Source organism: Haemorhous mexicanus, chromosome 3, assembly GCF_027477595.1.
Source record: "Haemorhous mexicanus isolate bHaeMex1 chromosome 3, bHaeMex1.pri, whole genome shotgun sequence".
Classification (NCBI taxonomy): Eukaryota; Metazoa; Chordata; class Aves; order Passeriformes; family Fringillidae; genus Haemorhous; species Haemorhous mexicanus.
The window spans coordinates 50,725,280-50,750,886 of NC_082343.1; the positions used below are offsets into that span (position 1 = coordinate 50,725,280).

At 38.5% G+C, this 25,607-nt stretch overlaps 1 protein-coding gene across 8 annotated transcripts in view; it reads right to left on the reverse strand.

The window, feature by feature from the left end:
* The window catches only part of UTRN (utrophin), a 338,373-nt gene that overhangs the window by 103,483 nt on the left and 209,283 nt on the right, over positions 1-25,607 (reverse strand). For 7 of the 8 annotated variants that reach the window (XM_059841749.1, XM_059841750.1, XM_059841747.1 and 4 more), the window contains 2 exons: positions 11,893-12,065; positions 6,669-6,825 (listed from right to left, as the gene is read on the reverse strand). In XM_059841749.1, coding sequence (XP_059697732.1) covers positions 6,669-6,825; positions 11,893-12,065 — 330 coding nt within the window. Of the gene's footprint in view, positions 1-6,668; positions 6,826-11,892; positions 12,066-19,918; positions 20,401-25,607 lie in introns of those variants that run through there. The other variant, XM_059841754.1, reaches the window with a different exon arrangement.

A 25,607-nucleotide genomic window follows, 5' to 3' on the forward strand; every position in this document is an offset into this window, starting at 1 on the left:
GATATAGTAGAGTCAGAAGAACACACCAAGATGAACAACACAGGTAGCTAAGAGAATAGAGTGGCTGTCTTATGGGTGAAGATTAAAAATCAGTCACTAATGTGCTTGTGCTCCATCACCTTCCCTGGCTGAGCTCATGGCTCACCCCTGAAGGTCAGGCCCCAGCCAGTCACGGTATTGCAGCTCAAGACACAGTGAAACAGATGTCTGGTACATTCCAGTGCAGTCATTAGCTGTAGATGGGCTACTACTAACAATGACGGAGCTAGAGTGGTCTTTTGTGAGGTGAAATAAAAAGATAGCACAGAAACAGGCAGCCTTTTAAGGACAAAGAAAAAGGCTGATTGCTGTGCTGTTTCTGCAATGTAAGCCTAATTTATGACACAAGCTTTCTCCTCCACAACAATGTCAGCATGACCTCTTAGGTGTTTGAGGATATCTACAAATCTTCCTTTATTCAGTGGTTCGAAAAAGACCCAATGAGGTCCTAAAAATTTATGTGGAAGTCTTTGATTAAAACAAATGAGACAATGGTTCCTCAGGAAAGAGCAGCATGAGCTGTATACATCAAAATGATATTATGAAAAAGGCAACCCCACAGAAATGTTTCATTTATTGTACTGGAAAAATGTTTATGAACTGTTTTTTCCACAGTAAGATAACCTGCTTTACTCTGCATTAGTGACAGAATAATTTGTTCTTTCATTATCCAGGTTATTTATTATTTTAAGTACTGATCCGTTGCAACTTTCCTGACTTATCACAAGACAGCCACACTTCTGGGAACAAGATGAAACACAGCCAGGAGAAACTATTTTTTTGTCAAAGTTAAAAATACACTGCACTGGCATCCTAATTTAACAATTCCTTCTTTGACCCATGCTTTTGTTTACACATCATTCTTCTGGACAAGAAGCCCAGGAGAGCAGTGACACACACCTGAATCATTCATGTAACTCACAAATCAGTGTAAGTCCTCAGTGAGCAATGGATATAAGTCTGTCCACTTGAGAACCCTCATTCAGACATTAACTACACTCCTCCTCTCCTGTAACAAAATATTCCCACCCACAATTTCCACTTCTTCCTCCTAAACAAACCACAAAGAAAAGTCTCAGTTAAAGATTGCTAAGTTGTACTGTCCTTGAGCAGCACAAACTTTTAGTGTAGTACAACAGATTTTTTCACCAATAATCAACATTCAGGACTTTCAAATATGCAAAATTTCATGAGTTCTTAAAAAACTCTTCTCCCCTACAAGTTGACTTAAGGAGCTCTCATACCTCTCAGTAATGCTGAGATACTATTGGGAAGACTATTCCTCTTCATGCTAGAGCATAAAGTTTTGAAATCAGATCCTGACTTTAAAGAGCCACTTCAGAGCACCATGGTACATCTTGCTCAACATCTCTGCTTCCATCACATCCTTGTCCATCAGACCAAGCTGCAGCTCTTCCTCTAAGCAAGAGGCTATATTGCTTTTCCACTTCCAACCATGGACCACTTAATTCTCTTTTCATAGCTCACACTGTAGTCAAAATTAATGTTTTAGCAGCCACCCATTAACAGACCAAATAATTCAGCTGACCACCTCTAAGCAGAAGAGATTTTGTGTGCTTTGTGTCTTATGTGGTGAAATGAATAATAAGTAGTAAAGCTTTTTCTATACTTAAGAGCATATTAAGAGTATGGCCTAAAGCAGCACCAATATTTTAATGCTTCTGTTTTAATTCTTAGGTTTAGTAATTCCCAACATGGAAGCAGATTTTAATACACAAAATATACCAGAAAAACAAATCTAGAATCTTAAAGTAGGAATTAATTTAAGAAGCCCATTGCCCAAAGTCAGAGAAGCAAACTGAAAGAGTGAAGAAAAGTTCAAGGCTAGAAATTGATTTTTTCCTCACAGACTTTTCCCACTGTTTAAGAGAATAACAGAATTACAGGCACCCTGAAGGGATAACAGCACATAGAAAGTAGTTTCTAGTTGGCTGTGCTAACACCTTTGATTAAGTGAAAACAGCTGTGTAAAACAGACTGAAATACTACAACTTTCATTATTTGATTACTTTAACAAGTCTGAAACAAGAAATACATAGACAGCAACCCCAAAAAAGTTTGAAGAGTATCTAAAATATTAATGACCTATCCATAGATATAAAATTATCAATCAAACATTCACAGGTCCTTTGCCAATTCATTCTAAGCTCAAATGAAGCTAAGTTAGGCATCTCTTTGATCCAAGATGCATGCATTATTTAGCATTAGCTAGACATTTGTTCATTTATGCAGACACATGCCAACAGGATTTATGCAAGAGGGTACCCATTTCTGCTTAATTTGAAATGTCCTGGTTATCTCTCTGGAATCTAAACCACACTGATTTATAGCTTTTAGGAAGTCTTTTCATTTTAGCAAAAGCGCACTTTCAAAAAGATACAGTCAGAAACTCTTCCAGTGGAAAAGTGAGATACATGAAGGTCTCAGTGCATCTCCAAAGAACAAGGTGTCAGTATCTGTGCTGCCTCCTCTTGTACACATGTGTGACTCTAGGTACTTCCACATGCACAAAACCAGCCCACTGATTTTTCATGGAATTTTTTGCAGATTTTCTTTTCTGGCATACTAAAATATGCATGTAGGTGTAGATTTTTGAGAGACAGAGTTTGGGAGGAACAGGCTTGGGGTGGTGATTCCGGTTTTTCAGTTTTGATGCGTTGGTGTGGGGTTTTGTTCTTTGGTCTATGCATCTGATCAAAATTTGCATCACACACTTTAAAACCCTAAATAAATATTTATACAGAAGACTGGTAAAGAACAGAATGAAAGGGAAACATGAGCTGCTAAGAACTAGGAACAGCGAGAAAGTAAAATTTTGGGGGAAAAATGGCAATAAACCCTGAAAAGGTAAGTGCCTTCGGTTTCTTTTCCGTATAAACTGTTCCCCGTGTCCCACATTTCTGGAGTGTGAATGTAGACTCAGCTATAAGTACACTCCATATGAACAACTTTTCAGCTCAGGTACTTTTAAATTTCTTCTCAGTGTCCCAAATGGTCCAGTATTCTTGGGATTTCTTGCTCCACAAACCCCTCTTCTAAAGACAAAGAAATTTTGAGAATAATCAAAATAGGAAATTCATGCACCATTGTTTAAGTTTCCTCTTGCCCTGCCCCCTGCAACACACAGAGCAACACTCAACACCCAGACTGGATGTGCTCATTGATAGACTGAGCATTTAGTATATGATAAACTTCCAGCCAATGGATGTTTGGCTGAACAACACGAAAAAGAGTCAAAAAATTATAAATATTTACCACATCCTGAAAGATTTGTGTTAACCTGGGAAATACAGGCTAAATCTGTAGCCCTAATTCAACCTCCTAACGGTGCTCTGTGTAATGTTTGCTTTTAAAACACAGAAGAATGAGAGATATCTAAAACAAAAACAAGTTTAAAAGTCAACAGCAAACCATTTATTTCCTCCTGTCCAAACAGACCTCAGTAGCACCCAAAAAATGTGAGCCAATCCAAACTGTCACATAATACTGCACTTATCTATCTAGCACTGCTGAAGCCAAGCACTGAGGGAGGGAGATACTGACAGAGGTGTATAGAATTAGTGCCATTAAGCTGAAGCAAAGAATTCATCCCCTGTACCTGAGGGGGGAAAAAAGTAGGTTAATAAAACCAAAAATTATTAAGTAACTAGAGGCAAAAAGTAACGCTCATACAACAGAACTCATAAAAATAAAGCAAAGGAGAGGGGACTATCATGAGGGCACATCTTACAGAGGTGAGCCACTATTTTACCATTTACATTTTGAAGTGCCAGCAAGGACAAGATCAGGCAAGCAAGTTGAAAATTTGAGAAAATGGGTCACAGAGTAGTGGAAACAAAGTGAGGATCGAACTGCTCAATTTGCATGAAGACAACTTCAAATCTATACTTAGGTATGAAACTAAAGGAAAGAGGAAAGCAGAGGCACACACACAGACCTGGGAGAACCTTTTCAAGGTGAGCTGATGCGGTGCTGCAGAAACTCAACAAGGGATCCTAAAAACCCCTTTGATCAAAAAGGGGGTAAATCTTAAAAGTAAAATGTTCAGGAGGTTTAAAGCTTGAAGAAGCACGGGCAAAGAAACATTTTAAAAAGTACTAGGACAGCTGGTGATGAGAAGTGAAATAAAGGGAGTATCCTTTGGAGCTAGAGAAATCAAGTCATATCTCTGCAATATACATCTGACACAGTTATACCTCAAACCTGAAACACTGAAAACTCCCAGCTTAACAGGATATTCCAAATGGAACACCTTAATTGCAAAGCAAATTACACCGACCAGCAATATCTACACTACAAGGCACAGAGTAACTGACAACATGGAATTACATAAAGTTTACAAAAAATCCACTGAAAGGGCAGTTTTGTCATAATCTTTTGGAAAAAAAAATACAACAGGAATAAAACTTGTGCTACTCAGCCAAGGACACTTCATCCAGCATCCTAACCACATCAACCAATCCCTTAACCTTGCTGAGGAAGCAGAAGAACTTCTAGATGGTTTGGGGTTTTATTTTGTTGGCTTTTGGTTGGGATTTTTTTTTTCCCCTTCATTTTTCACTTTCTTTCTGAAAAAAACCCACAACTTTTCAACTTGATCAAGTTTATTAGCAAACTGCAGCTTCAGCAAGGAATGAACAGCTCCTGCTAAGAAACAGCAGTGAAGCATTGCCATGAGAATAAAACCAATAGATAGCTGTGGTTCAGCTCCCCTCCTCTGGCAGTAGCTAATAAGCAACACTTCAGTAGAATGTGAAATGCTGCCTGCTAATAATTGGTATTTGGTATAGCACAGTATCATTACAAGATATATGGGAATCTCCTGATTCCCCCTAAAAAAATAACTGTTTGGAAATAGTCATCCAAACATCTTCTAAGAAATATCTGCAAGTATATACAGTGCTTTGCTGGCATAGGTATATAAAAAAAAAGTGATACTCAGGATTGCTTTAACTTCATGCTGTTGCAGACCAATAATGCAGCTCATATTAAATACTTGACTTGGGCAACTATATCCAATACTCACTGTGACATTGCAAGAAAATTGCCTTTTTGAAAAATGAAAGAATAATCTCCAAAAGCCCCTGAATGCACTCACTAGAGTCTTAACCTTGACACATAACAAAATATCAGTTACTCTTTAAGCATAAGGGCAAGGATTAAACAACCCAGAGGTGCTCTCTCCTTCATACTGCTGCAGTTCACTAGTGGTCCAAATGCGCCATTCAGCATCATTACCACTAAACTTTTCCACTTCAGAACAAAGACCCAGTTTCATTAATCAATTTGAGTTCTTCAGATGAGAGGCACTTACTAGTACTATTTTGCTACTACCATGCACATACTGTAATCTACACAAGACACAAACAAGCCTTTAGAGAACCACCTGTAGAGGTCTACCACCTTCCACTGACCTCCTTCAAAATCATATTTGGCTCTGTTTCAGCCTTTTATTGCTCTTTGGCACTAGTAATCCACCTTTTGATCATTATAAAAAGAATCATAGCAGATGTGCCTACAAACAGAGCCTGATGCTTTAAGTGGATTAGGAAGAGATGAACTCTCAAGAAACAAAGTTCCTGAGTTTATGCTAATAAATTACTTTAAAAGACTAAATTAAGAAGAAACGTATGCAGATTTCCTTAAGCACTTCTATTCTGGAGTGAAGATGCAAAAGTGCTGCTCATGACAGACTACATTTTTGTACTTCCCCACAGTATTCTAGGTATTTCTGTATTAGTAAGTTTTTCCAAACTCAAATTTTGCCCTCACCAAACATCACAGCAGAAAAGACACCAGTGTAGTTGGCAGAGGGGAACATATTTATCATGCAATTAGCTATATAAAGCTGCATTGTTCTCTTTCCCTGTTTATACCATACAGATCAACAAATGAGATGGAACCAGCTTTACTAGATTGAATTTTTCCAATGGCAAAACCATCTTCACTTGATTGCTGATCAGAGTTGGCAAGATAGACTGCACATGCTACATGAATGAAGAAATGCAGATGCAAGAGACTTTTTTACTGTCGAGAACTATTCAGGAATTAATAGTCTGTCACATACAAACCAGAACAGGACAAGCAAAACCAGGAAACTAGAACAGCATGCTATAGCTACAACAGTACAAGGCACAGAAAAATTTTAGTTCTCTAAAATAGTTTTGAGTCATTTTTGCAGTGTAAATGTGCATGGGGGCTGCTATCACTGGTGAGTTTAATAACACGTAGAAAGGCACTGTTCACAGTTTTACTGAATTTACATCATCTTTGCTTTCATGATTCTTGGTCACTTCTTACTTTTGCATGCCTTCATTAACTTTAAGAGTAAAATAACAGCTTCATCTATTAAAATTCCAAAAATATCAAGGAACAGTTAAGAAAGTAAGTGTTCAGACTGAACAAATGTCTCAAAAATTGTTTAGATGAAATGGTATAGTGTATCTTAGTTGTGCTTTAATAGGCAAGGCGGGTAAGCAAAATGGGTGGAGACCTAGAGCTTTTTTATAGAAATTAGTCACTAGGAAGCATTCATCATTTCTCCCGTACAAAAATTTGCTTCATTCTATAATTCACAGTAGCATATCCATAAAACTTAAGCAACTTACTTTGCAGTGGTCATACTGCTGCTGTAAGGTTGGAACATCCCCTCCAACAGGCATTTGTTTTTTCAGCTCTTCATCTTTTGCATTCAGCCATTTGATTAACTCTTCCAGGGATGTCAGCAATCTGTTCCATTTCTCTGCACTGGCCTCCAAGTGAGCCCTGTGAGACAGCACAACAGCATCTTTAAAGCCCTGAATGGCAAAACCAGCTTGGGAAAACAAACAAAATTACTTTATCATTAAGATGAGAATGTTTCAAGTGCTTAATTGCGAAGCAACTTTGCATAAAAAAAAAAAAAAATCTTTATTTCAGAACACTTTGCACAGCAAATCAAAATAAGCAAAGGAGAAACAGGGGAACACAGACAAATATGTCTCTGGTGCTTTAACTCATCTAAAACCTTGAACACTGAATGTCCAAGCAACATAAAAAATTCCTGTGTTTTGTTGTTACTCTACCACTGTTGTGCAACACACACAAACATCATTTTGTGAGCTAAAGCACTGCAAACCTGAACTCTTTCACGTCAGGACCTTGACTCTCCAAAAGCAAAATCCAGCATGTTCTACCAGTTGTTATCAATAGCAAATTGCCTGTGCTGCTGAACATATCAGTCAGTGACACAGGTTACTTAATAAATCATCTCTTATCAATGTTGAGTTGTTAGACTATTAATACAGTGAATCTTCCTCACTTTAATTGACAAAAAATGTCAAACTCCACAATATCTTTTTCTATAGTTTTCAGAAATATCTTGACTTGGTGTCTTCTCCCTGCAGTGCCTAAAAGATGCATAGAAATCTTCAAAAGGGACCAGCTACCCCTCTTTTACTGCAGTCATTCTTTGTTATGCTGTCATTCAAGATCAGCATTTATCTAATTTATATCAGCAAAGAAAAAGTTTCTTTCTTGACACAGATGGGGCAGTAGAGCTGAATGATTTTCAGTGTAGTCTGACACCAGTTCTGCAAGTTTCTTCCTGCTTCTGAAGGATGAATGAACTGAATTCTATTCCCTTTCTAATTTCGGCACACTGTTGGCTTTTTTTTTTTCTGATTCCCTGTGACTCACACCTAGAAACTTTCACCTGGCTTGTATTATCATTTCAAATGACATTAGAGTGAATGTTTGGGGCTGATACAACAACATTTGGATTAAAGGGATGATGTGCTACAAGGTTAAATCCAACACAAGCTTAAGTTTGGCCACACTGGATCTCCCAGCAATACTAGGAGAGATGAAGCAATAAAGCAGTCAAGTAAGAGTATACAAGGAGGGAAATACAAAGAAAAAAAAAAGTCCATATTTTTGAAAATGATAAACCAAGTACCTTTAGGAAGAGGAACCTGTTCTCCTTCAGTCCTGTGACGGAAAGCACTTAGCTAACTACTTGGGAAAAAATATGAAACTAAAGTATTTCCTAGAAATTACATTTTATTGCCTACAGTTTTGTGTCTTATGGTTTCTACTGTCCATTATTGCTCTCACTGATACCTTTATCTCAACACTGAATTGCAACAAGCTGCTAGCAAGTCAGGCCTAAATGCAGAGTCAGCATCCCACCATGCACTGAAGCACAAGCATGGTTGTGCTGGCCTTGGTGTGCAGGCCAGCAGCTTCTGAGTGGAATTAATTGTCTCTACTCTCCTGATACTTTTTCAGGTATTCAGACCTGGCCCTTCTTTCTTGAAATGAAAACAGAGTTTTACTTCTTACTTATCAGGCAGAGGAGAACCATTGCCCTCTCAGCTAAGCCAGGGCACCCCACATTTGAACTTGCAGTGTTGCTATTATACTCTGTTTGCTAAAAAAAATATAGATATATCTTTGAGAATTTCTAGTAGCAACTACAATTAAAATGTTCAGATTTATAGCTTTCTGTACATTTGACAGTGAAATCTCTATTCATCATGACATATTACCGCTTGTAGCACATAAAAGCAGCTCTCACTCCTCAAAACTGGCACTCTCTGAGGCTTCAAGATTCTGCTCTAATTATTTAGTAGAATTCTTGTATTAAAAATAAATTGGAGCTTTGTAAGGAGGAGAAAAACTCCTGTAAGTAGATAAAGGACAATTTAAGGGTGATTCACCACTTTGTAATGTGCAATGCAATAATATTAATAGTCAAACAACTAATCTGATATAAATGTGAATGATATTGCATATATTACAGGATTAAATGCATTATAATTTACCACTAAGTACTTGTGTGCATGCCAAATTAAAGTCAATACTAAAAACAACACTAGAAAGTACACGGTTTCAAAGTCCCGTGCAAGTTAATCCTGCAGAGGTAGAGCAGGGGGTGGAGAGGAAATGGACTACACCAGCAGGGACTTCAAAATTTTTCACCAAGCACAAAGTGACCTAACCTCCCAAAGAAAGACATTAAAGGGAAAAAATAAACATGGAAAAACTTATCACATCAGCCTGGATTTTTCCAGAATACTATCCTTTTAATCTTATCAAAAGCAATCCCATAAACGAAAGCAAGATGCAGCAGCTGAAGAGCAGCCACAAGCATTCAATTCTACTGGGGAGCAAAGAAACATACATTCAGTAAACCCCATTCAAAGCAAATGCTGCACAGGAGCAAGAGAGTCAAGATATGCTTTAAATTGCATTTCAGTGTAAAGTTTTAGTATCACGCTTATATTTGTCATACAGACATTATCAGAGGCAGAAGATAAACTATGCAGAAGTTCTGAAATGTTTCTTGGGCTTTTCTGTTCCCTCTCTCAGGATTCCTGGCCTTTGCTTTGAAATTGGTACTCTACTGATAAACAACCCGCAAACAAAGCTTCAGGTGTTTGTGTTCATGTGACAAATGAATTGGTAAACACAGGGATTTACTAGGTCAAGTGATGGTTTAGGAATCTGCTCTGATCAAATAGAGGTCAGTTATAGATGATTGTTTCTGAGCATGAGTTGGAGCACAAATCACTGGCAGCAGCCATTGGGTATGCAAAAGAACTCCTAAGGGAATCCCGGATGAACCTGAAGAACACAGATGCTCCTATCCAACTGACCAGACTGAGAGGAACCCTCCCTCCCCCTCCCCATGCTGAATAAAATCATCCAGAAAACAGCAACTCTGACACAATTCCCCTTCTGTTGACCCTGAGAGGCTCTCTTCACAGCTGGAGACCTCCTCAGCTTTTGATTCTTCTATAGAGGTAGCACTTTTCCTGCTGAGTGACAAGGGAACACGGAATAAAAAAAAAGATTGGTGGGTGGTCTAAATATGGAGAAACAGAGAGAAACTCCTTTTCTGTTTGTCCCATACGTCTATCTTTACCCTCCCCCAAACACTAACATCCTCACACCTCCTACCCCAGGAGAAAAGAATCCCCCCTAAAAAATTGCCTTTAAAAAAAACCTCATACTGTTTTCTCTTCAGGAGAGCAGTGCTTTCAGCGATTAAAAATCAGAATAATTGCAATGTACGCACACCTGAAAATATTCTAAAAAGCTTACAGAAACTTTAATTTAGAAGCACTATGCCAAGCTAAAACCCATTATGAAACAATCAGCTTTTTCATTCTTCAGTCCTAGCATCTAAAAGTTAGATGTTCTCACTAGAGTCATCCATACAATTTTGCTTTCCAATTCATCCTTGTAAAAAGATACACCAAGAAAGCAAAAATTGAAGGCAAACAGACTTCTGTGCTTTGTTACTCCCCTATGAAGGCTTTCAGGACTCTTGCACAAGTTAGAAAAGTGAACTGCAATCCAAGAGCAGAGCAAAATACATGAACTCAGGAATACTATGCTTTTTTCAGTAGTGACTGAGATTTGAAAGGTTCATTTACTTTTCTTAGGTTTGCACCAGTATTCTCTGTCTTGCCTATCTTACTCTTTGATCTCCAGTGACATGTGGCTCTGCAGCACAGCAGGTACCAGCAGAGCAACATTAATGCTCCCCAATGGGACAAACATGCCATGCATTTGAAGAACTGAAAAGATGGGTCTGTATTCAGAAAATGTATTCCCAATTTCTGCACAGACTGCACAATCAGTCTTCCTGTACTACAGCCTTGGAACTCATAGCTGTACAGGATAAGTGGCTTGAAGGCCCTTTTTCATGGCCATTCATTTCTCCCAAATTATGACCAAGCAACCCAATGCTTCTTGCTAGGACTCCACAACTGATAAGCTATTAATTTAAGAGCATGCTTTTGCCTTTCTCTCACATGGACTAGTGAATAGAGCTCATAACTCAAGTCCGACAGCTCTTGCATTAAATTGTGTATGTGGTGGAGCCAGTCTCCGCAAGCCCCCACACCAATCTGCTCGGTCCTTTGGGTTCAAGTCCTTCATCTTCAAGTTCTCCAAGGGCTTTCAAGAACTGATTTAACAGTTTCATTTAACTTTTCACCAGCTGAAGGTTGGTGATGGGGTAAGTGGACATGAAAAGTAAATATTAAACTTTCCCCTCTATTCCAGTCATTCAAATTCTTGTGCCTGAATTTCAAGGTTGGCTCATTTTCCTGGCATTTGGAATACTCATATGAATGTTTAACATTGTTTTAAAAGAACAGTTTTCTCAAACCAACAAGCAAGTGGTTGCAATTAAAAGCTCTAGAAATTGTTCTCTATGTAATTCATTTTCATGTAGAATTTAATTCAATAATGAATATGGCAGTATCTATTTCAAAACTGGCATCACAAAGATTTAACAATTACCACACTTGAGCTTGGCACAGATAGTCAAAAAACTGCAAAATGCATCCCTTGATTAAGAAGTACTTTAAAAAAATTTTCAATTGAATAGCAGCAACTGAATTATTAATTTGAATTAATAATTCAAAACCAATTAAATGGATCAAGATACTTGAGATGAAAGTTTTATTAACTTAGTAATTTCAAAATAAAAATTTTGTAAAAACAAAACCATAAACAAACTTCTGATTTCTTTTCAAAGTCATGGCAGATTTGTAGAATTATTTCACTGACACTGCCATTGATTTGCAATAAGGAAACACTCAATGCACTTTCTGGAAATTTTGGTACAAGGTCAGCAAACTACAACTGTGAAGCTCTGAATAGAAAACATGTAGTTAAGCTTACCTGGTGAAAAAGTTCACCAAGTTTTTATATTTCCACTCGGGGTCCTTCATGAAAGAGAGTACATAGATCATTTCAGTGCTGGGATCATATTTGTCAAGCCTCTTAGAAGAAAGGAACTGTGCCCCACCACATTTGGATGTTTTTGTTACTCACCTGATGTTAGCTGACTTTGCCTTCAGATCATTCCAGCGCTGGTTCATGTCATCAAGCCGGTGCTGGAGCAGAGCAGCTTCCTCAGAGTTTCCCAAGGCTTTCACCATTTTCTGTCTGTTTCCATCAATGCTTTTAAAGATGTCATTGTGGGCATCAATCTCAGCTTGGATGTCCTGAAATACCAGCAAGAAAAGTTCAAACATAGTTCTGTAAGTAGAGGAGGGGAGAGCTGACTCTCATGAGTACTCCTAAGCACAAGGACAGAGCATGGATTCCAGCTTCCTTGGGTGTCTCTGATAAAAGAAGCACAGGAGAAAACCTGCCATCCTCTTAACGTCACTACAAAAGGTCTAGCTTTCTAAAGTGTGAGAAAAGGAGTCTGAAAGTCATCCAAGGCTGTGAAAAAGGAAATAGATTTATAAACCCCAAGTTCTGTGATGTTGTGTTTTGTAGCACTGAAGGTAACTAACTGTCTCCTGTTCACCCACGCATTTCACACAGTGTGGCATTTGCAAATGCACTACAACTCATTTCCTCTCCAGAAATTACACTGATTCAGCCTTACCTATGTCATCTCTTTCTTCTTTGAAACAAAACATTCCAGAAACTTTAAATAGTCTAGTGAAATGCAGCCTTTATCTAATATTTTAAGTCACATTTAATGAAACCATATAACTAAAATCTTAACTTTAAAACCCTAAACTGCAGCTAAACTGTTGCAGCAACCAAAAGTCCATTTTTACAATGAAGCTACTTTACATAATGGCCTGAATATATGGAGAGATAGACATAAAATGGCAGGATGTAATATAATCTGGATTTCATAGTAAATATTGAAAAGAAAAAGAAAAGCTTGTGATTTTCATTCTGTTGATTCATTTCTCCTCCCCTTAGAAATTAAACACATTTTATTCTCTCATCTACCATCTGCCTCAAGAAACACATTACAGATATTGTCTTCATCTAATTGAGCACAATATTATTTTAAAGCACATAAAAAGAGCAAACAAAACTTCCTGCACCACTGCCAATGGTTTCTAGCATCCATACATCACATCTATCTATACTCCAATAATGCAGTGTAAATGTGTTGAAAGCCAGGAGGTGTACTGGCTGTCTCAATAGGATTAATCAGCAAAGATTATGACAGGAACTTGATGCAGATGTAAATAGGAGGAAATCAAATAACTGAAATTCCTTAAAGGTTTTTATTCTTCCAATCAACTCCTCAGTAATCACCATCTGTTCCCAGAAGCAGAAAAGGAGGGGGCTTTTGTACCGCCCCATCCTAAAGACGTATTCCTGTTGGCACATATACAAATGGAAGTGGAAAAGTAGCCATGAATTTGAGATAGAATTAAAGCTTTCTAGAGTTAGGAGAGAAAACAAAAAAGTCAGCGTACAGGTGAAGAAGAGGAGAGATGGGGCAGTGGGAAAGGAGGTGAGAGAAGGAGGGAGGCGCTGGTGAAACTCTGTCTGGCCAGAAGAGCTACTGTGTGACTTTGGACAACTACCTCTAAAGCCACTTTTTCTGTCTTTGAAACAACCTAATAAAAATCACCATTCTAAACATAGAAAAAAAAAATGACATTTAAAAGGAAAAACCAAAATGGTATTGTCTGATGATCAGCCAACCCAAATAAGATGGAAGAGTCACTAGCTGAATGAGATGCTCACCTGAAAATATTTGCAGCTCCTGTCCTTACAACTCCAACATACATGCAGGTGCAGTGAAACCCAGCTCAATCCCACAGAGCAGGAGGTACAGCCACTGCACAGCAGTTACAATTCTAACTGCAATGAATCTGTGCTACAAAAGCCGGGTCATGGAAAACATTTCTCTTTGCCTCTAAGTCGCAAATGACAACTTCATTGAAAACAAACTGATCTCTAATCTTCCTCCTACAATCACAATATTAACTGTAAATCCATTCATTCTAGTACCTTCATAAAGCTTTCTTTGGTTTTACTTGAGAGGACAATTCAGCACGCATGCTCAAAAATGTTTCATTCACAACGGGTTTGATTCTTACATTTTCCAGTCATCATGTTACATTGATTATGGTACAATAAATCTGCTTTTAACATTCTTGAGTCCAATCTGTAATAACCATGTTGATACAAATCAGTTGAAAGAATAAAGTTTCATAATTAACTTCTCTCTCATTTCTGCTTTCCATTTTCCAGGTGAAAAAATAACCAACCATCGCCAGCTGATAGATAATCCAACAGGACTGATAAAGTTATTGAATGCAAGTTTGTCACAGCCCTCAAAGACAAGATGGAGAGAAATTTAAATAACATACCCCACATCAGTGGGCACATGGAAGAAGTAGAGCAGGAAAGTGGGATGTGAAAAATGACTATCAGCAAGAAATGGGCACAATAAGTTAGTTATTCTCCAATAATAACATAAACCACTTGGATTTTTATTCAGGTACTGTCTTCTGGATGATGGGCTCCCATCTTATCCTAAGACTGCTGTAATTGCTAGCAATTGGTAATATGCTCCTTTATTCACCATATTATCAAAGTCCTTCAACCCTTACTTGTAAATATGTGGTTGCCCTACCTTCAAATTTCTTTCTTCAAAGTGGAAATGACTCATTCTGTAAAGTTCTTCCCATTTATGTTCCTCCTAATCTATTATTTCTCTTTCTCCTGCCTTTTTCTTGGTCTTTGATTCTCCATTATCCTCTGTGTGGCAAAAAATGGGATGGAAAAAGTTGATTATGCCTGCTTGGGTCCCAGTGAGGATTAACTCTTACTAGTGTTAATCCACTTTCAATTCTGCAGTATTTTAGAAGAAACTCTAAATATTCCCCTATTATGACATGGAAGTTCCCATATTCAGAGTCACAGGGGCAACACACTAGAGAATGCAGGAGAAAAGGGAAAAATTCTGTTGCTTTTGCCATATAAAGAGGGGGATACAACTGTGAAACTCCATCACTGCTCTTAGCCCAGTGCTTCTGGGATCTGGGTCAGAGTGGTCTCCCAGTGCATGTGAAACAAATCAAAGAGCAGAGAAGAGAAAAACAATACAAAAACACAACAGGGAAAAAAAAACCAAAAACCCAAAAAAATACACTATAAACAGAAAATGTCTTCTTGCTTTATCAACTTTTTTTTTTAAGGCACTACTATAGAGATGCCATATTTTGCTAATTTTGCAAATATTTATGTGCACTTGGCTGCTAAACAGAATTGATAATTTATTGTAGGAGGTCAACATATTTGTTCACATGCAAGTGCTTAGAGGATTATTGCCCTAAATTAAAAGGAAGCTTTTTGAGGAAAAAATGATCCTATATATAAATCAAGGTGAAAGCTCCAAAGTTTGAAAGGTAGAAAGGAGAAGAAATAACTAGCTTGGCATTTAGATATGTACTTAACCCTAGCCAGACTATTAAAACATTGCTACTTCCCTAAATTCCTTTTAAGTATTAAGATCAAACTGCTGCCTTTTCCCACTTTGATGTGGTGATTTCAAAATTTCATTTCCATTCTGAATCTTCTCTGCCTTCTTTGCTTCTCTCCCCCTTCACCTTTCTTCCTGCAGAATTCAAGTTTTCATTTTATGTTTGGATTTGATTTTAAACCTTGTCTCCATAACAAAAAACCTACTTCTTGCTTTAACTCCTACCAAATAAAATCTAAATGATCATGCATTAACAACTGAAGAGCGTGTGTCTTTAAAGAATGTATAAATATGTGCCACTCAGTAAGGCTGCAGATGGAAATACTGAAAAGGATCCAAGAACAAGTTGCTACTAGAAGGACCCAAAACCAAGTTGCTACTAGAGCCCAAAGGCAGACTGGAGTGACATGCCCAAGGTAAAGGAAGTATATGACAAATATTGGAACAGAACCCAACTTAGGAACCCAACTCAACCAGCTATTAAACTTTTGTCTTTTTTTTTCCCCCTTATGGACTGCAAGGATACGTTAAAAGCAGTTGCAGCATTAGGCATAACTGTCCTTTGGGAACTATCATAATTTATAAACGGCAAGAAACCTCCAAGCCAAACCCACACGATGTGTCTTTTTTCTAAATTATGAGTCCAGAGGGTCTCTAATTCACTCTGCAAATCTCTAAGCTATTAACAGATTCACTCCTACTCACATTTTTTCAGGTTTTGTCTGTATTGGCAATATACCAGTAAGGGCAGTAACACAGGCAAAGTATTTCCCTTTTTATAGGGCCCAAATACTTCTGTTGAAGATAAAAACACAACTAATAAAGATAAAAACACAACTAATGGAAGAAAACTACATGGCCAAATTAAAGTAGAAGAAACAATGCATTTTAAAATATACAAAGTGTTACTGCATTGAATTCTCACTATTAACAAATTTTTCTTGCATATAAGACACAAAACTCGACTTGGTCTCTCAAGAATAAAGTCAACAGCATTCTGTACCCAATCATAGCTTCACAGAGGGTTTAAAGGCAGTACTCATCAATGTTTTACTACAAAGTTTTTTGAACCCTCTATATACAGCAAAATTCTGGATTATGCTCCAATTATTTTTCTGTTTCTTAGGAAACAGAATTCCACGGCATTTTCATAAACATCTGACCACATATCGGGGATGGCAAGTTATGCCATGCAAACCACATATGGCTTGCAAGAAATGGACGTACAGGTACAATGCTGATGCTGTGCAACAAGCCTGGCAGCACTTTGCGTAGGCACGTAGAGTGCTACATCCTTTTAATCCCCAGGTACAAGCCATCTCTTGTATGTGGATTTTGAACCACACGTTTATCTCAAAAGAAATTAGTGGGCTTGAAGCTGATTCTTCAGAAATGAAAATCAGCTTGAAAAATTGCATTTTCCCTAGCAAAAGTTACTCCCAGGCTGTTTTGCCAGAACAGTTTTGTGCTTCTTGCACCCAATACAGATGATGCCTGTGAGTGGAACGGGTGCACAGAATTGCAAGTCTCACAAAAATTATTGTCCATTGCCTTCACTGACAATGTTTAAGTCAGCAAAGACACAGTTAGAGAAATGCTGCACTTGCCTCTTTCAAAGGTCAGGAATAAATGTGATGACTGCCCATCAAAGTACCTGCAGAAAAATCTTCCAGGTGGAATAGGTGGAAGAAAAATGTCAATGCCAACCAAAAGACATAACTGCATGCCACAGACATAATGCCACACCACAGCCAGAATGTGGCTCTTTGAGGTCTCACAGCAGGTAGCAAAGGAATGGACTTTTTTTTTTTTAATTTTTTTTAGTTTATCTTGAACCAAGTACATTTTACCTGCTTCTGCCAACTGCCTCTGGGAACACTGCTGTGGCAGATATTCCTTTTAGCCTCTACTTTACTTGGAGCTTTTCACTTTCTGATGACTCTTAAGGAAGGAGTAAGAATTAGGGCATGATAGAGGTCTATCAAAGTGGCCATTGTGAAAGGGAACTGGGCTTCTGTTGGTCTCAGCCTTAAATTCTGGGGGTTGCTGGGAAAAAGAGACGCCCGTATAAAAAGAAGGCTATAAAAATCTCATCTCATCCAGGAAGTCTCTCCTCTGATGTCAGAGAACAGTCATGCCTTTACAAAGGCTCATCCCACCCGCTGTTTCAGAGGTCTGCCTGCAGTAGCCTGAAAAGGCTGTTTTTATTTGCTGCTGCTAAGCGATCCATTTACAATGAATTCCCATTCAGAAGTAGCTGTACACATTGAAAACTTTAATGTAGAATTGTCATTATCTTAAATCCACCAGTGCCAGAAATGCATAAAGATGGACATCAAACCTCACTCAGGTGTCATACACAGACCATACTGAGCATCACTACAGCTGTCTCAACTAAAGTGTAAGATCAAAGCTATTTGCTGTAGATATGACCAAAATGTACTTACTACTTAAAGTATCAGACATTTCATGAAGAAAAAACAGAACTTGCTTGGGGGAAAACCCACTTTGGGACATTTTTCACTTCTAATTTTCAAAAGCTTTTATTACCAAGAGCTTTGTACCAACACATCAAGTTTCTAAGAAGTTGATTTTACTTGCACTTAAGCCTCTTGGATAAGAGGTGACATATGGTGTAGTTAAAGATTCATTTTATCACAAGAATGATGATGCACTTACAGGAAGGCTGAGAACACCACACTGCCTTCAACAACTCCATTGCATGGCACAGACTCAACATCTGAGGGGCACCATAAATGTGTTAATACTAATTCCAGCAGTCACATAAGTATGACTGAACAAAGCCAAAGCAGCCCTGCCTACTGCAGTGTAATGTGACTCTGTTTTTGCATAGGAAGGGAGTGTCGTGCAAGCTTCTGCAAATGCCATCTGGATTCTGCATTACGACCACAGTAAGAGCACTCATCATTCTCTCTGTAGAACATATATTAATGAATCCAGAGAGCTGAAAGTAGCTTACAAGCCAGGATTGCTGTCATAAGGCTGTTTCTCCTGGCAGCAAACACCTCAGGAAGGACAGGATGGGTGTGTGGGGAATCATAAGAGGGACAGATGAAGCAGGGCAGGAGGGGAGCTTGCTTCAAAAAAGAAAAAAAAAAAGGAAAAGAAAATTTGCTATATAAGCACAGACTAAAATTTTAGACTTTTTGATGAAAGTCTACCAAATAAAACATTAACCTTCTCCAGCACCAAAGTAGCCTTTTATGTTGCATTACAAATTTCAGCGCAGTAGACAACAAAACTTCACAGCAAGCTTCAAGCTAAAAAAATACAGCAGAGCTGTGAGACCTCTAAGTTTTGGTGAGAATTGCTATGATCAATTTCTTTTAGATAAACACTGGAATATTTGAAGTCACAGGGGAGGGCTTGGAGCTTGTAAATACCAGGGCTTGTATGATTCATAAAATATTAGGAATCCCGGCTAAAAATTTCTCTCTTAATGAACGCATGAAGCATCTTGGTCTGGCACGTGTCCTTATCTTGACAGGCTACCACAGCAGCAGCTACAAGAGAAGAGTGAAGGTCAGATGACAGACAGCGAGCAAGTGAGGAGCCAGTAACCTAGAGAGTGAAGAAGTCAGATCACAAATGCTTTTACTGTTACTCTGAGCTACTTTTGAAAGAGTCATGCTGGTGGGATCCTGAATAGTGACTGTTTCAAGTATACTTCTCCCTGATAAACGTAACTGGTAAACTAGTAACTGCTGAGGAGAAGAACACTGGTTTATGCTTTAAAAGAAGAACATCCTGAAGTTTAGAAAAACACAGAATCAGGCTTTGCAAACTGCTCTCTTACTGTGAGACCACATTTTTAAGGTGTTTTATCTTAATTCATAAATAAACTACTTTGTATTTTGTTACATACTGTGGTCGTGCAGGATATAGGAAGTTCGTATGGTGAAAAAAAACGACAAAGCAAATCTAACAGTGGTTACAACATGCAAGTAAGGTTTCACTAGAACTGCTGATAAACAGATGAAAACAATCTGTTCTTTAACATTCTCATGTCTCTTGCTCATCAGCACAATCACTTCAAAGCCAAATCTCCTGCCTCTAAGCATTACTGCTGCCAAACAACCTGGAAAGAGAAACTAGTTGGAATAAAAGAAGTAAAGATGAAACAAGGGGAAAGTTGCATATTCATTGGAAATAACTCTACCTTTAAATGCCACCATAAGATCTTCCAATTCAACTAAAATACATTCAATTAAATTTAACAGCAAATTTCAGAGCACTTGCTTTATGCCAATAGTGGAACAAGGTCACAGGTAGCCTGTAATATCCCCTTATACCCTTGACTTAGCAAAGCCCAAGCTGCTCTTCATTTCCTTTGGAGCTTATAATTAAATAAATAAGTAATTAAAATGCCCACCATCAGAGGACATGCTCTAAAAGTAATCTTGTAGGACCTGAAATGAGGAAGATAAGCAACATTAGATTTCCATAAACAGAGTGCACATGAGGACATAAACAGCAACACAGAAAACATAAGTTAAACATCAACCGGCCTTTTTTATTTACTGTGTCATTTTCAAAGGCATACACAGCCTTTTTCAAAGTCATGTGTGCAAGTGCCTATCATACCTTTTCAAATTTTGTCAGCAACTCACGTAAGCTGAAGTTCAGGCCAATCATCGTTAAACGTCTCCCGAAGCCTACATTTTCCTGGTATGTCCTCCAAGCCAAGTCTATAACCTTCAAAAAGTTTCTCTCCTTTCCCACCTATACAGTCTCAAAATACTCCAAGTGCTCCAGTGTGTGTCCCTCTCCTGGGCTGTGTTCCCCTGGGAACAGTTCACACAGTGCCATCGTCACATGCTCTGTGTCCCCGCTCCTTCCCATGGGCTGGGCACCCAGGGCTGAGCCGCTGACACTGGGTGCTGCTCCTTGCAGGGCTGACCTGACTCATGGCACTGCGGGGATCTCCTTGGCTCCACACCTCCCCAGGACTGCTTCCAGCTCACATCAGCAATGACCTGCAGGACCCGAGTGCTTCTGGCAGGCGCCCCAAGCTCTTGGTCTCAGTGACCCTGAGTGAGAGAAGCTATAACCTGCTGGTGTATGACAGGTGGAGAGGAGGAACACATCCTTCCATGCTGCTCCATTCAAGGGGAAAAAAAAAAAACCCAGAGAAATTTCTGTCTATAGAAAGCACCAAAAACCAGCTTCTCAGACAAGTTAAAATGGGATGAGGCACACTTCATCCTAGGGAGCATGGCGGTGTGACCAGACAGGAGGCCATCTCTCTTCTAACTTCCTCAGAGCCAGCACCATGGGCTGGTGCTGCTATGGCAGTAATCAGGAACCTCCAGCCCTCTTCGCTTCACCCAGGAGATGCTGCGCCACAGAAAAGCCAAGGCCCATTAGAAGTCTAAAAAGTAACTTCCTTTGTGCAAACAAAAAAAAAGTTCAGCAAAGGATCCTGCTGCAACCTCCAAAGCCTTCGCTGGGGATCTCCTCCTTTGGTGCCGCCTGCTCTGACAGCCGTGTGGTAATCTATCCCCGGCATTTGTTTATTATTGTAATCAGCATCCTCCCTTCCAGCAGCCCTGGTGCTGCTCTGGAGCCAAGCACACTCCCCCTTCCGGGAGGCCTCCCGCTGGAAAACCACCACTACCCCTGAGGCTGCAGAAACCCCAGACCAAAAGCCCTCACTTTTCCTTCCCGTGGAACGGAAAGGTGGCTGTTCAGTCACAGAGCAAGCTTTGGAGCTGGAAAAGCACCCAGGGCTGCACAAAGCCACCACGGGCTGGGGCTGCACAGGAGGGCACGCTCAGCGAGGCAGATTGTTTTCCATATGAGCCTTTGCTCGCCCGCGGGAAACCTGACACCCCATGGGTGGCTGTGAGGAAATCAGTCCATTTCCAACCATTCCCACTGGAAACCCGTGTGCATGTGAAGGCCTATTTAAGCTGCTATTAATGCCTTCCGCACAAACACACATTACTCAACCACCAAAACCAGATTGAGTAATAGCTGCCAGCAAGTCAGTAAATGTATAATTAAAACCAAACAAGCAACCCATCACTTGCAAAGCCCGTTACAACTAAGTCTCCTATGAACACATTGGGTATCACATGTTGCTTTTACTTTTATTTTATTTCAGCCAACCATCATATGAAGTACCAATGAATTCACCAGTAGAAAATCTGTCTATAAAGTTATTCTGAGCTAGTGGATTATACTGGTATATCTGGTATGGGTCTGGATTTAAAAAATAACTCTGAAGGGGGGAAAAAAAATATTGGCATTAGTAGGATTTTTACTTGATTTATTCGTACTTTGCCTCCTGTCTGTATCTTTTATGTGAGCATATTACACAAACTGCAGAAGTGCTTGCAAAATAAACTCAGGAAAGTTTTCCAAAGGTGACAGAACTAAACTAGCTGTATAGCCCATATAACAGATCAGCTTAAACAGTCTGAATTTATTTCACTGCTTCTGCAAGAAAAAAGCCTATTTATCATGTTCCCATACTATTTGCTTCCAAATTAACTACTTACAGAAGGAAAAATTATACATTAGAGTGAAAAAGTAAAACCATTCTGCAAGAGATATAACTAAAATCACTACTTGAGAATTTCATTTCTTCTCCTCAAGACAAAGTTTGGGTCCTATTTCCCTGCACACTAAGGCTTTCTGCTGCTCTTGGAGAAAAAAACCATTGCAAACCAGAAGCAAACAGACTTTAGATCCACCTCCGAGATGTTAGTGCATATAAATAAAGATGGGTGTCAGGCTGGATTATAATGAAGCGTCATAACTCCAGGACTGAATCCAAATTACACAATATTAATTTTATGTTTGGTCTCAGGCTTCATACTTTGATAAGTTGTTTTCCAATTTTAATTTGTCATTAAAAAAATCATACATTCTAGATCTTTCAGCACTATTAGATGCAAATTAAATACCCTCTAAGGTGAATTGGTACCATTTTGCATAATTCCATAAAAGGTTATCAAATATTTACGTATATATACATGATGTTGGACCAAGGCTTCCAGCAAAAGAACTTTGAAAATTATACTGAATAATGACTTTTTCAGCTGCTTTCTCACATGGAAGCACACTGCAGTATTTGAGAAATTCTGAATATGTAGAAGTCAAAGTAAGTGAAATGAGCTCTACATTGACATGTATTTAATATAGCCTCTGCATAGCCAGCAGTTCCGTAGATATGACAATCTTAGATTATAAGCTCCAAAAGTACAACATACATTTTAAGACTGCTTTAAAGTGCTCATTGCTACCAAAGTTTAAATTTTCTTGATCAGCTTCATCATAATTTTCTTTAAAAACAGCTCTGCATACACTATTGGCAACAAAAATGTATATTCTATACTGGAAACTACAGTCATTACACAGATGAAATATTTGAATTCTAGAGGCCAAAGAAACTCACATTCTGAGAGCTTAAGCTCTCATGGAAGTACATGATCTACAGCTGAAAACAAGCACACTACCAATTGTAACAAAGCATCCTTTCAAAGCACTGTTGTAGATACCAAGAGCCACAACTGAGAATTTAAGACACTGGAAACAACATACAGCTGCAGAAGATTAGGTGCAGTGAAGTTTTTTGTTACTTTTGGTATTAGAGTAGTTTGGTGCATTTTCTCATGTATCTAAAATAAGAACATAACATTGGATAAAAATAAAACAACCAGCAAACAGCCTTTTATAGCCATCGGTAATGTTACTAATGGCAGCCTGCAAAATGCAAGGGCCACTGAAAGAAAAGCACTTCTATCAGTGGTGGGAAAAGGACAGCCAGCACAGCAGCCTGTGACACAACTACGATCACATCTGCTAGAAACTGATTTTAGCTGTGGGTTCTGCAGTGCACATCCCACAGATCCAGGCTTAAGAGTGTCATCATTTAGCAAGGCACAACACAGAGATCATAAAACTAATAGCAGACTTTTACATAAAAAAATCTTATTACTGCAAAGAATAAACTAAAAGACCCCTACTTTTATCAAGTATAAATCCAGAAGCAACTGAATGTTAAGATAGTGCAAATGAACCAGCAAAATCAATGACATCAAAACTAGATAAGGAGAAAAAAAGTTACTCCATTTCTACTTGAAATAAAACTACCTGATCAACTTGGAGATGATCTTATACACACCTCTAAAGTTCAATATCAGGAAAGATAAAAGTCTCTTAGACTTTACTGTGTGAAACAACATTAAATATGTATGCAATAAAGAATTTGCTTCACACTTGAGATGATGTGCCAAGAAAATGATGTGCAAGAAAACTGTCATGCTAAACACAACTTGATTTTTGAAAGCAAAAAAAGGGGAAAATTTTTTTCTTTTCATAGAAGAAAAATGGAAAAAATAAAAAGCAGTAAGAACCGTAAGTGTAAATAAATGAGACTGTTTATACTAGGAGCACACAAACGTCTTATGTGACTCACAGCAGCAAGTAATGACAACAAAAGGATTAAAAGAATAGCGTTGCCTTGTGTGACTCAGATGTAAAGGGCACAGAGGTCAATAGGTGGTTACAGAAAGTCAATGCATCCTGTTTTCACTCAAGACATGCAGCTGCAGGCAGGAACACAAAAAATCCAACAGTTCAAAAGCACTGAGCTATATTCAACTGCCTTGAAAAATATATGATGTCAATCTGATCAGACCAGGAGGGGAAGATGCCCTCTCCCTTCCTACAGCAGGTCAGCATTTACAATACAGAGTTAACACACTGCTCCAGCAAGGTCAGTTCTACACTGGGGCTTATTATCAATTGAACCCAACATAAAGGTTCAATTAAGCAGAGGCTCACTGATAACCTTTGTCAAAAGTCAAATCACTCAAAGCAACACAGTACCCCAAGGACTAGCAATTCATCAGGACAAATGGACTTATCAAATTCCTACAATAAAGAGCTACAAGAGGCAGGATAGGACAAAAGTAACACAAATATGATTTGCCAACATTATCAGTTAGGTAGCTATTACAGGGGTGATCACAATGCAGATCATGAATTACATGAAAGTTCCTAGAGCTTGGAGCAAGGCACTGCAACCATTGGATTTGTCTTCTTTTCTTTTTTTTTTTTCTCCATAAAAGAAGGTATTGGTTTGCCTTGGAAGATATTTTTACAAGGATCAACCAGTCACATTCAGTGGTTTACCCTGTGCAGTATCTGCCACATTCAATGACAGAGTTCCGCATTAGGTAAGCAGAGATAGACTGAGGCCTTCCTGAAACAAATGGGACAAGACTTTAAATCTCAGTAATAAAATTTGGTAGAACTCCAGATGTAGTCCTGATGACAGACAGTGCTATATTGCTATGAAGGTTTTGTGGGGGATGGGGGGGGTTGGTGGTGGGCTTTTATGTTCTCTTAACTTGTTTGGACAACACATGGCTTTCAACCTTTATGAACCAACCATGATTTTATAACAGTTTAGATTTAAATATAAACTGCTGTGTACTTTGAACTTCTCAGAAGAACCCAGCTCTAAAAACAGAGTATTTCAAATATACTCAAAAAAAGAAGTATCTTATACTTGGAGTATACAAAAAAGAAATTAGATGTCAAAGGGAAGTATGGAGGAAGAGCACCAGCATGACATCAATTTCATGCATAGGGCATTACAAACTTTACTGAATAAGAGATTGAGATTTAAATTCAATTTATGGGACTGACCAGAACATGAAGATTTTAATGACACTAAATGACAGAATGAAGGAGACAGCAGACAGTACGGATGAAATCTGGCTTTTATGCCAAGCAGAAACTTCATCATCAGGTGTCACTTTCCAGTTAGTACTGGTGACTAAATAAAATTTTCCTATATTTCAGCTGTCTATAAAGACTTCACTGGGGAGGTCTCCTAAAACTTTAAGTTGCCTTTCCTCTTTGTTTCCTTTCTTCAGGTATAACATACTAGTGCTTGCTTACAATTATCACACTGGAAATCAGAAGGCATCAGGGCACCTTGTGGTGATATAGCATGACAGACTGCCAAAGCAATACATCCAAAAAAAGATTCTAAACCTTGCATTAACCCACACCCAAAGCAATTATTCAGTTTCTCAAGTTTGAGAAATGGGAATTCCAGTATTTAGGCCCAACCTAAAAAGGTTTGCCTTAAAAATTTTCTTGACTGCACTGAAAACAGCTTTACAGCTTTCTGACAGCTCAGCACAATAAAAGCTTCATTAAATCCATGCATATTCTACATCTTTAAAACAATTTTCAACAAGAAGGGCTTATTTATATACTTATTACTTAGTATAAAGGAACCCATCTTGAG